Genomic DNA, 13588 nt, shown 5'->3' with positions numbered 1-13588 from the left:
TGTCATTGTGTCTGCCTTTGTTTTGTTGTCGCAGACGTTTGCCTCAGCATCATCTTACATTCTCTTCGTTCGGGGGAAAAAAATCATTTAACTTCAACTTGTGCAAGTGATCTGCCGCCGAACGCAGCCTATTGTGAAGATTGTGTTTCACGTTCGACAGAAAATGCAACCGCCGCCACGCAGTCTCGATACAGGACCATCATTCAGAGGTCTGCTGATGGAGGTCAAGAGTGTCCCGACACCCTGTATGAAGAGAGAGAGTGTGAATCACTTCCAGTTTGTCCAGTGTTCAGGTAATAGCACCATTTATAACTCGGCCATTCCCTTTCTTCACCAAGGACAAGCTATCATCCATTTATTCACTCACTGAACATATGCATGTGCTTTTGTGATGGCGTAAATATTACACACCAAGGCAATTGACACAGTACTTTCATTCTGCTCAGTGATTTAACTGGTGTTACATGTGGCAGCATTTTATTTAGTTTGTTAAGTTTGGTGGTGAAAGCCTCAAGAAACTGTTATAGTAAATTTGATATAGACAAAAAACATTGCTCTAAAATAAGCCAAGTAGATGCTCTCTGTTAAAGTATTTTTCGCTGCACGGAGCAAAGTGCAAGCACAACACATGGTTATGGCTCATTTTGCCTAAGTTTGGTATATTTACACTCTAGTGTGTGTCAGAGTTCCTTGAATCATATGAGGCAAGTTCACATGACACTTTTTACAACACATTTCAAGTCAACTAGGCACGTTAAGTGTTTTAACAGTCAGGTAGCTTGTTTTAAGTAAGTGTCAACAAAACAACAACAAAACAGGAAACTCTGAAAGGGCCTTAAGGCAGTCTTTATGGATGATACTTTGCAGAACAAACACAAAAAACAATAGTTTCTGTTTATGTATTGTTTTTTAAAATTCTATTCATTCTTTTTACATGAATCAGATCAACTGCAAAGGGATTTGCCCTTTTGGGAAGTTTTCTGAATCTGAGTCAAAAAACAATAGAGCCTCAGTCTCTTTCTACCTTTTTAAGTCAAGCAACATATAACAACATATATTCCAATATTTCTTAATAACAATACCATTTAACAGTATAAATCAGCTGAAGACGGTTGTGTAACGGAATCACAGGATATGTTTATGTATTGTTTATTGTATTTATTTTTGGAGACTGACTGATATGAACCTTTCAAAGACCAGTATCGGTATCTGCTTTTATTTCAGTAGTTTTTACTTACGTCATCCCTGTTGCCAATTTGACACAAACAGCACAAACTTACCATTTTCCTTCCATTTTAATTTCAACAAGTTGGGATTGCTGCCATTGTAGAGGTGACATGTTGGCTGCATATCATCCATATCACCAATTACCTAAAAAAGCCTTTAGATAAATGTTGCCTGCTGTGTTAATGAAAACTAAAGTCTCTCTGTGTTTGTGTGTCTGTGTAGGTGGAGGACGCACAAGTGGCACAGCTGCACTCTGGTTCCAGAATCAGTTCAGCGTGGATTAGGTGGACCAGGAGAAGCCTGTGGAAATGGTCTAGAAACAAGAGGCAAGTGTTCTCCCTGACTTATTACAGTCTCCCCACGTCAGCAGCTGCTGCTGCTGCTGCTGCTATATCACAATTTAAGCTTTGCTTTTCCATCTCTTTACTTTCCTGATATAAGGAACCTAATAGTCCTTTCAGAACTGCTCCTTTAACAAGCAGGTGATGGAAACAAAAGAAGGTGGCGATTTGTTCTCAGGGTGTAATGAGTCGAGCCTTTCTGTTTGTTGTCTCAATGATCTCACCGCAGCACCGCTTTCTTATTAATGGGTGCAGCAAGGCAGATGGCCGTAAGCACACGTTGGCAGCAGCTTGAAAATAAATAACCAGCCGCGTTCAGGCAGTTTTTTATAATCACTTTAATCATTTCATCTCACCTAGCTCGCACGATAAAGTGTATAAAACCATTCATAAACAACCTGTTTGGCTGCAGTGCCCTTCCCGTCCAGATTTTTGATGGAATGATGGAACACGTGCTCGAGATTCTTGGATCATAAAGTTTGACATTGTGCGAGTTCTGAGATTTATGGTGCACAAAATTAACACTGAAAATTCTCACACAAACAGAACACATGCCATTAATAATGAAACACAAAACAGACCAATGCCACATCCAGAATAAAAATGCAGTCCATGTCCTCGTGAAAACCAAAGAGATTTTAAAATGATGCTATAGTGTTGTTACGTTAGTGTGAACTTTTTGCTGAAGTATATTGTGAAAATAATGTTTCATTTGTGAATCACATTTGTATGTTTTAAATGCTGCATCTAGTCTCTTTTGTTTCCTAACTTCTAATATGCATAAATCCAGAAAAAATTGTCCGCTCCAGATTTGTATGACAGACACCTAATTTCAGTGTCTGTTGAGTCTGGAATTTGGGAGAACAAGTTGTCAGGAGTTTAAACAGAAGACAAATGTTAAATTTATTTTAATAGTTACCTACAGTATGATTATCAGTTTTCTAGTAAAACCAGAGAAACAGATAATCCTGCAGTGGTCTCTGGATTTTTTGTAGAGCTGTATATATATATATATTTGCACACAGATGAATATTAAACTTTGTGGCAGCTCTGTTTCCATTTGCAAATGTTTGACTGTCGACCATTAAATGTGGCGCCATTTATTTTTGACACGTTCAAATCAAACTGTAAAATTGCGCGTGAATCCGTGTGAGTGGCATGACTCCTGCTAAATGGAAAAAACGTGTCTCTGTTAGCCATGTGTGAACGTGAATGTACGAATGTGTTTCCGAGCTGTGAAAATCCCCATGCAGCGTCCTTTGTTAAGAACCACTGCGAGTTTGTCTCTGAGTGCAGTTGTGAGAACGACTGCCACTGGCCCAAGTCGTTAAAAAGCCAAAGTGTTAATTGGATCATTTCAGACTCGTTTAGAGGAGAGCAAATGTCTCAATAAATCCCAGAAACTGGCTGTTCCAGCCACTGGTGCGATTCTATAGTGAAGTTTACTGTACTGCCTCGAGAAACTTTCGGTAGCATTCTGCTGCCGTCACTGTTGCCCGCGTTTAGTTGGCTGCATAATTGCGGCTGACATTTCTCAATTGAATTTCTCTGACTTTTCGGTGAGAGGTGTCTGTAGTGTTCCCAGGTTAAGAGTAAGCCTCAATGACCTTTTAGAGCTGCCGATTGGAATATGATTAGAAAATGATTAAGTTAAATACCTGTGACATTTCAAAAACTCAAGTGAGGGTTTGGAATTGGCAGTCGGCAGAAACAAACTATTTAAATATAGAGTTTAAACTACTGAGACTTTTTTCAGAGTCTGGTGGATTAGCTGAACCAACCCAATGAAAAGGACAAATAAATGTCAAGTTGGGGCAGAAGTAGGGCAGAGTGATTGAGGATGGGGCCATGATAGTAACATGAAGACATTGAATAAGGGCAGAATCAGAGAATAATGACAGGAAGTTAAACCATAGGTTGCCCAATTATTCTATTCAATGTCATTTAAAGATTCTGCATGTCCCTGCCAGAGGCCTGTATATACAACAGACATCTGTAAGTGCAAACCCATCTAATTCAGATATCAATTCAAAGTCTGTACAAAGATAGAGCTTTAGTTTCTTAAATTATCTGTATGTCACTACTTTTATATAGAAAACACACAGTTTACATGTAAGTAATTACATGCAATAGTTTAAGCATACAGTACATTTAAATATAATGAAATATGAGGCTTTACTCAAATTGTATTTTCCATTTTAAGATAGTCTTTAAGATAATTGAAATTTAGACTCCAGTATCATTCAGTTCAGTTACTGTCACGATATTCAACGTTGTGTTATTTCCCAGTGTTCACTAACGGCTTCAGTCAGTGTACAGGGACAGATTGTGTTGTTGTTTTTTATTTTGACTCTATTGATTTTTTGATAGGAAACATGAAAAAGCAAAATATTATATATATATATATATATATATATATATATATTCTAAATATTCCGTCTGTTGCCTGATTTCTGCATTTTCGTTAATATTGTTTATAGTGTAAACTTAAAGTGAAAAGTGCTACCTTGAATAATTTTAATGCCATGTATGAGAACATGTTGTAAACGTTTTTTACAGCATTGCAAATTCCACATCACGTTCTTACTGTATGCATGTTGGCAGTAATCAGGTCCAGAGTTATTGGATTCCCTGATGAAAAAAGCTGGATCAACCAAACATTTAGGTCCTAGAAACAGACAATGTTTAATAGACAAACTCATACACTTATGCATGAATGTCTTATACTTATTTTATCCATCGACACCCACACAACAACTGCTCGAGCTCCCACGGGCCCATAATGAGCAGTGCTCACCCTATGCTGCCTCATAATTTAATGAACAAGTCATACGCTGCCAGCAGACTCACTGTTAATGAATTGGGGTTAACAAAATATTGACATTCTTCCAATAAGACAACGTATTTTTCACCATAGAAATATAAGAGAACTATAGCTTTCACATGAGCTGCCAGCAAATGTTGACTAATTATCTCTGTGTGTGTGGTGTGTTATCCACTGTGACGTCCCCACATGGCAACGTTGACCTATAACTAACGAACTGAACCTGCATTCGTAAAAGTAGAAAGCTTGCGTTACTGAAGTAGAGCAAAACTTGAAGAACATTATAAATCATAAAGTTTATGATGTACATTTTAAGTTTTACATTACAAAAACTAGTATTACACAGTATAGTGCACACCTAAATTCAATCCAGCTACACCAGATTTCCCACACTTACAGATATCAATTCCCCAAATATTTCACACATAATTCTCACAATGTTAAAACAATACAAAAGTCCTGGATCTGCTCCTTTGATCCTGACCCGAAACCAAAATGCTCACAAACGAACAAACAGATCAAAGGGAAAATGACTTCCGTGGCAGAGGTAAAGATTACAGTAAAATAATTGTTAATGAAATGTATTGTTATGTAAGAACACAGCAGCTCTTTTCACTCACTGTTGATCCAGGCAGTGAGCCCATCGTTAGCCTCTTCCTTCTGCAACTCCTACTCTTCCTCCGTACTCATCCTCCTCCCTGTCCCTGTCCCTCTCCTCGTGGGTGCCGAGGAGGGTCCTGCAGAAAAACATAACTATATAAAGTTTTGCTCATTGTTCTGGCAGCAGCTACTTGCCACTTTTGGCTTGTAGTTTCTCTGCAGCTCCCCCTGTGTTTCGTCTTACTCATCTTGGCACTTTTTGCTGATTGTGTAATGACGGCATTGAGGCCAAATGTGGAGGGTTTTAAAGATGCGATTCAGTCAAGCCCAGTGTCAATTAAGAAAATTCCAAAGTGCCAATCTCCCTATATTGTGGACTGGTCAAGGTTAAAAAACAAACAAAACAGGCACGTCGGCCCACCGGGAGAGCTCCCTGTCTGCCAGCTGCCCGGTCCAGCCTTGGCTAAGAAAGTTGGTGATTATGGTGCTTTTCCACATATTTTACACTTAAACACATAAAGTTTAAGCAGATATTTTTAAGTTATGAATTACTGCACAGTTCCCATCAGGCCACGAACACTCTTTGCTCAGGAAAAGTGACGCCCTGCAGAAACGTACCACAATTACATACAGCTTTAAATTAAACCTGTTAGCAGCAGTAGAGGCACTTAAGTGCAACAGCAGTAAAGTGCAGTGTGAAATAAACATCGAGTCTCACTGTGCAAACAAACTTGCATCATTAGCCTACTGTGTATTTACTGAATAATTAGACAGACCAACACAAGTGTCAACCCATCAGGCTGCAAGGCAAGAACGTGTGATGTTTTTTTTTATTCAGTCACTCATCACAAACCTGTTGCGATTCATTAATAAACCATTCGATTTACTAAAATAATTATTAACCAACCTACAGCATATGTGTAAATTATTAATTAATTAATTCAGAGTAATCAGCTATGTCATTTATAAGTCATAGGTAATTGTCATAATCTTTTAAAATACAAATGATAGCAATAAAAAATGTACGATGATGAAAATTGCACTTAAAATTCATAAATAATATTGTATTGGGACTCTGTACAGTTTATTAATATCCTTATCCGACCATGTAAACCGTCAACACGAAGGCGCAGAGAGCGTGAACACGGTGACGGCGTCCTGCCGCTGTGCTTTGACGCCGTGATCACGTCTCCGTCTCGTGGCCACAAACATCCAGTCGAAGTGTTTTCCCGTCTGACTGCTCTGACATTTGCTGTGGTAATAAGCAGCAGCTCCGTGTCACACCTCAGGCAGCCCGATTTCACAAGTTAGCAGGAGCTCCATCACCGTGGCACTTCCAGCTCACCTGGCTTCGCCTCCGTGTCTGCCTCTTGATGCACATGTGGATCTGTTCCCCATTTACGTGGGTCCACTGATTTTGTTTCATGCGTACAGAGATCTGAATGGCAGTATGTCTTGTATGTGTTTTGGAAATGGGGGTTTGCAGCTTTATGAGGATGTATTGTTTCACCCTAAACACAAGAATATACTGTTTTGTCTTCAGTGTGATCAGTGGCATTTGCGCTGCACTGTACTAATACTAACTGAGCGGCACACAACCATTGTTCAGTTTTCTTTTATTTTCCTCGAGGCGAGCAGCATGTCAGTTGCCAAGTTGCCCCTTCTGGGAGAATTACACGAGTGTCTGGGTGGAAATTTGAAGTTTTTCTAGAAATATTGTGTAACTCTGGGAAACGGGGTGTATAGCAAGTGATGATGAAACATTCAAATAGCTGTTACAGAAAAGTTCAAGTAGCCACCGGAGATTTTCCAGCCCACTCAAAACTTGTCAGTTTGCTGGATACTTGATTGCAACCCCAAGGCTCAGGCCTGAAGTGTATGAGGTAAAGAATCAGTGGCGAGGTTTGGAAACAAGCAGGCGAATAGGTCTGTGCTTCACAAAGCCAATATGCCCGTGGCTTGAGTAAATGCTACCTCCCATCTCAGTGTGTGTGTCCATCAAAAGGCTGCATGTTGACTGAATAACAATGTCTGACCAAGTGTAGAATGAGGTGTAGATTATGATTACATATGCTGACCTGACATGCCGGGGGTTCACAGATGGGAGGCGTTGAACGGGAGAGGTTTTTGAGAAGAGCGTGGTGGAGCAGTGGTTCTCTCTGACACCTCACAGCCAGAAGGTCGTAGGTTTGAACCTGCCGGGCCGACCCGGGCCCTTCTGTGCCAGGTGTGCATGATCTCCCTGAGCCTGCGTAGGTTTCCTCTGGGTTCGCCAGCTTCCTCCCACAGTCCACAGACACGCAATGTTAGATTAACATTAGTAACAAAATACATTCACATAGATACTGTATTTAAGTATTTTTTTTTATGTAGATTAATTTACAGGTACTTCTTGTACTCCACTATATCAGCAAATATCTGTACTTTCTACTTAATGCACATTATTGTAACATGCTGAAATTGTGGGGGGTTTTTACGTTTAAAAGTAATTAGAGGGGAATGGGTCCACTGACCCCGCCTCCCGCAGCAGCATCCCTGGTGAAGAGGAAACATCAGAAATGAATGCAGAAGAGATTCAGTTAATAATCAATATGAATGAATGAATTTTCAGCAGCATCATCTGCAGTGTTTTTTATTACAGAGTCTGTATTATTATTGTATTAAACAGAATATACAGTTGACACAGTTAAAGATGTAGTTGACAGTGGTCTTAGGGAATAGGCTACACTGGCAAATACTTTTACTTTTACTACTTTAAGTATATTTAAAAGCAAATACTTACTTTTACTTGTAAACTTTTTGGTTTTAAAAGAAACTTCACAGTCTGCAGAACACATTAGGATCAGGAGGAAAGTCTCCAACTGGGCCCCAAGATGTTGGGGACACACACCCAGGTCTGATCAGCCTGTGGTGGGCCTGCCGTGGCAGAAGGTGTCTATTGATTAACGCCCGATGACACTAAAGTACACGAGTGACAATCTGCCGGTGATCCCTAACATCTGCTGGCTGTTGGCAACTTAACTAAAGTGGATGACCTTGAAACTTGCAAGGGATATTCACCATCTTGTCCTATATTCTATAATAATGGTCTATTTATTTGTACTTTTACTTCAGTAACATGTTTGAGTACGTTCCTCCACCACTGCTATTTGAATGGATGGATTTTAGAAGATGAATCTCTAACCTTGCCATAAGGGAAATGTCTCTGTGTGCAGCGCCTCTGGAAAATGTGTGAAGTTGTAGCCGATAACTTGAGCTAATGGATTTCAGCCTAACTGCAGAACATTGTGTCTTTACTCGCTCTACTTGTGTCTCCTAACCATCTGGGTGTGTTGTATCCGTCCCTGAGTAGCACTGGAACTGTACTGAGAAATTCTTCAATAGAAAATGTGTCACGCTGATTATCTTTTTTGATGAAAAAATGTGACTTAATGGCCACGATGAGGCCGATCTTCATTACTCTTCATAGGGCATCACATAGAGGAATATAATCCTAATATGAGTCAATTAGCAGGGATATTATTTATGGTGGGAGGGGGGATTCATCTGGATAGTTTTAAGGGTAATAATAGAAAATGTTCTGAGCTGGATTTATCACAATTGAAAGGAAACTCGATTACGAAATTTAAAAAAAACGTCTTTTTATCTAAGAGTTCTTACCGGTGAAAGAGAATTTTATTTTTTTTAAACCTGTGTGTGACAGGCCTCTTCAAAGTGTGTCCTCTCAGCCTCCAAGATGTTCACCTTTCCGAGCAGCTGTATAATTAAGGATGATCCCTGTCAGTCGCTGAGACACCGTGACAAAAGTTGTTACCGCTTTGTGAGAGGAGATGATGTGAAAGGCCACACAAATAGACACGGGCAACCACGGGCTGGAATAATTATGTTAAAAAATTGGCTGGCTGCGAGTTAAAAACCCGAATGTCAGTGCTTGCTGTGCTGAGCTCGGCTAATAAAAGACGCCAGCGCTGACAGAATGGGGTTGTCACTGGTGGAGTGGGTTGGGTAAAGACAGAGGGCTATTCGTGGTAAATGGACAGAACTAAATGCCAGCAGGGACATATCATTATCCCCACTGTGCTGCTAATTGGACTAATACTGCAGCATGTGTTCGTTATTAGTTGTTTTCTTTAAACAGCTTTGTTAAAAAGAAAAATAAGATTCACCTTAAAAGGCCCCAATAACATCCGTTATAATATCATCAGTGTTTAACCTAAACATCGCCGAATGAAATATTGTGTTTTCGCTGTGATCCGCAATCGCTGTTACATAAAGGCGCATTAATAATAACTATCCTCTCCTTTCGCGCTGCCTTTGTAGAGCCCTTGTATGCAAATGACCCTCCTACACATTCTCAGCAAGTAGAAACCCAACTGTTTTTGTCAGAGGGCAAAAATTTAAAAGTCAAATAGAAATCAATAAAACGGATAAAAGGCATGTTTGTGGATCAGTGAATCCTCAAACATCGCTTTTACTTACATCCCACTGTGCACAACAGGACAATGTATCTGAGGGTTGTGCAGATTCTCCTGTCGAGGGTTGGGTACCAATGTTTGGAGCTGGAATGTTTTGTGGTATTTGGCCCTGAAACTGTTATTTAGTGTTAAATTATTGGAGTTGGGTTATGTTAAATTGTTGCTTATCATTTAAACTGTTAAAAGCGAATAAGTTAGATTTCGACTTCGCAATTAAAAGTCTTTTATCTTCATTTTGGGCTTTTTATTAAAAGAAATAAGTATCAGGCACAATAACTGATTTAAAAGAATTGATTTAGATGTTTATTAAGCCAATAAAACAGATCACTCTTCATTATTGTACGAATCACGAGTGGCACCCTGTTTTAGATTAGGCAGGCTTGCCTTAACCTTCAGTCGATCCCAACACGTCATATTTGTCTGTTCTTCTGTGCTTTGTTCTTTATTTTTCCTTCTTTTTTTTTTGCTAACTGTAGTTAAAATGTGAAAAATGTCTATTAATAAAGAGTTAAAAAAAGGATTTAGCACCGCTCCTGTCTCCTCTGACAAAGCTCTTCTCCTCCCTTCTCCTCACACTGCAGAGACGGCGTGTCCTCACACGTCTTTGTTTGGTTCTAATTTTACTTTTTATTTATTGTCTTTAATTAATTACAGCTGCTTTAATAACCATTTTTGTAATCCTCATTCATGTGCGTTCCTTCCTAGCTCTGGCTGAACCAGACTTACTCTTGCAGTACAAAGCAAGACAGAAACGTCAAGTATTGGAAACAGTGAAATTATTCCTTTCGCTCCCTTTCGGATCTGTTGATTATAGCGTGTCACTTTCTTCACACTGACTTTTAACATCCGGCAAAGACAATAGTACCACTTTTTTCCTCTGTTCGCTTTGTTACCATGAGGCATGAAATGGGAGAAACTTAGAAGACATGTGGGTTTTTGCGAGGTCTGTATCTTAAGAATAGGAACAATAGAATTTTTTTCACAGCTTCGCCCTGTAGAGTTAATACGATTTTTTTTTTGACCTTCTGCAAGTGTTTGCATAGTAATGAGAGTCCCTGTGACACTGGTGTATCTTCCTAAGACATTCTCTTCGTCTTTATTTGCGGAGCTGGTTTTGTTTACCAGGATATTGAACAACGCATAAAGTTTCTATTATGCAATGAAATAATCTATTCAACTGTTTGTCGAGCATAACCCCATTTGTCTTTTGACGCAAAAAGCCAATAGTGTACTTGCACTGTGTCTTTAACATTTTATGAACTAGTGCCGTGTCTGTTCTGAACCTGCCTGTTTGGAAGGTTGCCTGTTTCTTGGTCCGTGGTAATCCTCCGGAGCTACTTCAGAATTATTCCGTTAGTTGTGTGCAGAGCTTTCTATGGTCTATGGTGCAGAGTGAAGTTCGAAAACTTTGCATCATCCTGGTTTATCGGCAATGAAGAATTTATAGTCAATGTTTTTCATAAAACTCAACGGAATTTTCTTTATTACTGTTCACGTATGTGGTTTATATATACGTTTAAATGATTTTACTTGCTGTTATTTTTTCATACATCAGACCAAAGTTCACAACTTTTCAAAATTCAACCTTTGTAATTCAGCTTGGTATTAAGCATTACAGCAATAAAACGAACGTTGTGCTTTTACTTTGAAGACAAATTGGCAAAGTGATTGTGTGAATGTTTACGATGGAGATCAGCCCCTTTGCTGTGTTTGTCTCATTCCAAAATGGTGAAATCAAAATAATCTAATTATCATTTGACCCAGTAGCTGGCCGCTGCAGTAGTTTATCCGAGGATGTGGAACGAGACATGTTCAACTCTGTCTGACTGACACAGATCACCCCCACTGACTGCTACAGAGTGCTACTTCCCTGTTTATTTTCATTAGAATATTATTGCCAAAATTGCACCGCATTTGACACAAAGAATAAACATAGCAAGTGAAAAGTCAAGATGATGAACGATGCATTCCCAGGCAGGCAGACAGACAGACAGACGTTTGTTGAATTAGTAGATAGATGCTGTTGCTCTTTGGTCTGATAAATGCACCATAAGCCTCAAAATGAAAGGGAAAATCACAACATAGTTTTCTTTTTTTTTAATATAGTTTTTCTTTTTATATAAGAACAACTTATATTCAGTCTATACTCTGTTTTCCCCCTTGACTTCATCTACCTTTCCTGACAAAGAGCCGCCTCACTCCTCTGACAGTTTCAATTTCGCCGTAGGAGATATGGAAAAAATTGCAAAAGAAACTTGTTCGGGGGTATTTTCCAAAGTTATCAAATGTAGCCTCACTGTGACTGGATGTCTGCTCCCAGTGAATTGACTGCTGCATCAGACCAGTTAACCCATCTGTGCGTTCTACATAATTATTCCTACACACACAACCACACATGGCAGTTATAGTACTGCATTGTGACGTCTCTATTCCTCTGTAATCTGATACCAGCACTTTGATTAGTTGGTATATACATCATTCTGTCTAAAGTACCTCACTTTGATGTTGATCTGTTATTATGAATGTCTTGTTCCATTCAATAAATCACACTTATCTTAAGAAGTGTGATAGAAGTGTTTGTGCCTGAAGGTTGAATTAGCATTTCGATAGATCTTAACATTAAAGCAGCGCAGGGATATTCTTCATTACTTTGACTTGTGCTATGACTGGACTGTAGAAACATCTCTGCGCCATTTTCAACCAAACAATCAACCGAATATGAAAGTGATATATAAAGCTTAAATCACCATACAGATGCATGCCTGACTGAAAGTCAACGTGGTGAGGTGTCATTTGTTATGGGTGCTTTGTTTGTATAAATGAAATGACATTCCTGCCCCCCCCTCTCTGTGTTTCCAGGAGTCAGTTGTGTCGGGGAGAGCGATGATTCTGCCAATATGACGGAGTGCCTGCGATGGGCTGGCCCCTTGCCCCCTCAGTTCAGAGAGTGTCGGGTGGCTTGCAAGGATGACTGCACTCTAACTGCATGGTCCAAGTACTCCGAATGCACAGGATGTGGCACCTCCACAAGTCGCAAGCGCTCCCTCACAGGTAAAAGGCTTCCGCTTCCATGCACACACAGAATTGCACAAGGCAATGCTTTTAATCTTCAGTGTCCTCTTTTCCATTTGCACATTGATTGGAAAAAGATCTAATCTTCAGTATTGTTGCATTAGCAGCATATTCTTCATGCGCTGAAAAACCCCTGTGTGAGAAAAACATACCTCGGCCCAGTCCAACCAATGATCTCACTGTACTCTCTGATACTGTAACTCTCCGCCGTCCCTGTAGTGTTCTGTTTGGTCTAAATTAGGTCTGTTGCTGCTTGTAATCTAAGTAGTTATTTCAGTGCAGATGGCAAAAAAATCTGAATTACATGCTGTGGTGGCAGACCAGGCAGAATGCTATCCATCTTGAGTATTTGATCCGGTGCCAGAGGGGTTGTAGTAAACATACCCTGTCTCCCTCTATAATGCTCTTCGAATCCAAGACATGAAATCAGCCTCTGCTCACTGGTGGATTTTCTCTGAGAGTGCTCGCGCTCACCGCGTTGTAATGGTCATAATAAGTCAGTATTTCAGCTCTTTTATGCCAACGCTTAAAAATTCTCTGTCAGCTACACTGATGGAAAGCGAGCCCATGGTGGGTTTTACTCTGTCGCGGGGTTAAGAAGTTGGCAGTTTACCAAGGCCTCTGCTCAGATAAGCCACCCAGAGATGTATTACTCTTCATTCTGTGTGTCTAAACTGAAGTCATTCTGAAGGCCCAGAGGACTGTTTAACAGATCACTGCTCGGTAGTGGAGAATATCTCATGGATTTCATAGATGTGGAGAAAAATGAACATTCTCACAGACTAAAATCGGCGTGTCGGTGGGATGGGGGAAGTTACGGATGCTACAGATAAATTCATCCAGAGAACCGCTGCCAAGTATTGTGAATGTTATGAACAACAGTCCTGTTACTTATGCCTTATCTACGCTGCTGTGGATATTTTTAAATCATAATTTTCTCCTCTGTCCACATGACATTTGATTTGCAAAATATCTCCATCCAGAGAAGAACACAAAAACATCTACAAAGACTCAAACAATCATGCCGGGCCAGTAGGTGGCGATAAAGT

General features: G+C 39.8%; 1 protein-coding gene across 3 annotated transcripts in view; it reads left to right on the top strand.

Moving 5' to 3' along the window:
* The window catches only part of thsd7ba (thrombospondin, type I, domain containing 7Ba), a 196417-nt gene that overhangs the window by 125906 nt on the left and 56923 nt on the right, over positions 1-13588 (top strand). For all 3 annotated transcript variants that reach the window (XR_004612496.1, XM_034574128.1, XM_034574127.1), the window contains exons 13-15: positions 161-293; positions 1450-1553; positions 12327-12518. Coding sequence is in view for 2 of the 3 variants with exons in the window: in XM_034574128.1 (XP_034430019.1) it covers positions 161-293; positions 1450-1553; positions 12327-12518 (429 nt within the window). In the remaining variant the exon portion in view is untranslated. The remainder of the gene's footprint in view (positions 1-160; positions 294-1449; positions 1554-12326; positions 12519-13588) is intronic.

Source organism: Hippoglossus hippoglossus, chromosome 21, assembly GCF_009819705.1.
Source record: "Hippoglossus hippoglossus isolate fHipHip1 chromosome 21, fHipHip1.pri, whole genome shotgun sequence".
NCBI classification, from domain to species: Eukaryota; Metazoa; Chordata; class Actinopteri; order Pleuronectiformes; family Pleuronectidae; genus Hippoglossus; species Hippoglossus hippoglossus.
Note: the sequence above shows the minus strand (reverse complement) of the source record. Positions and strands in the feature narration are given on the sequence as shown.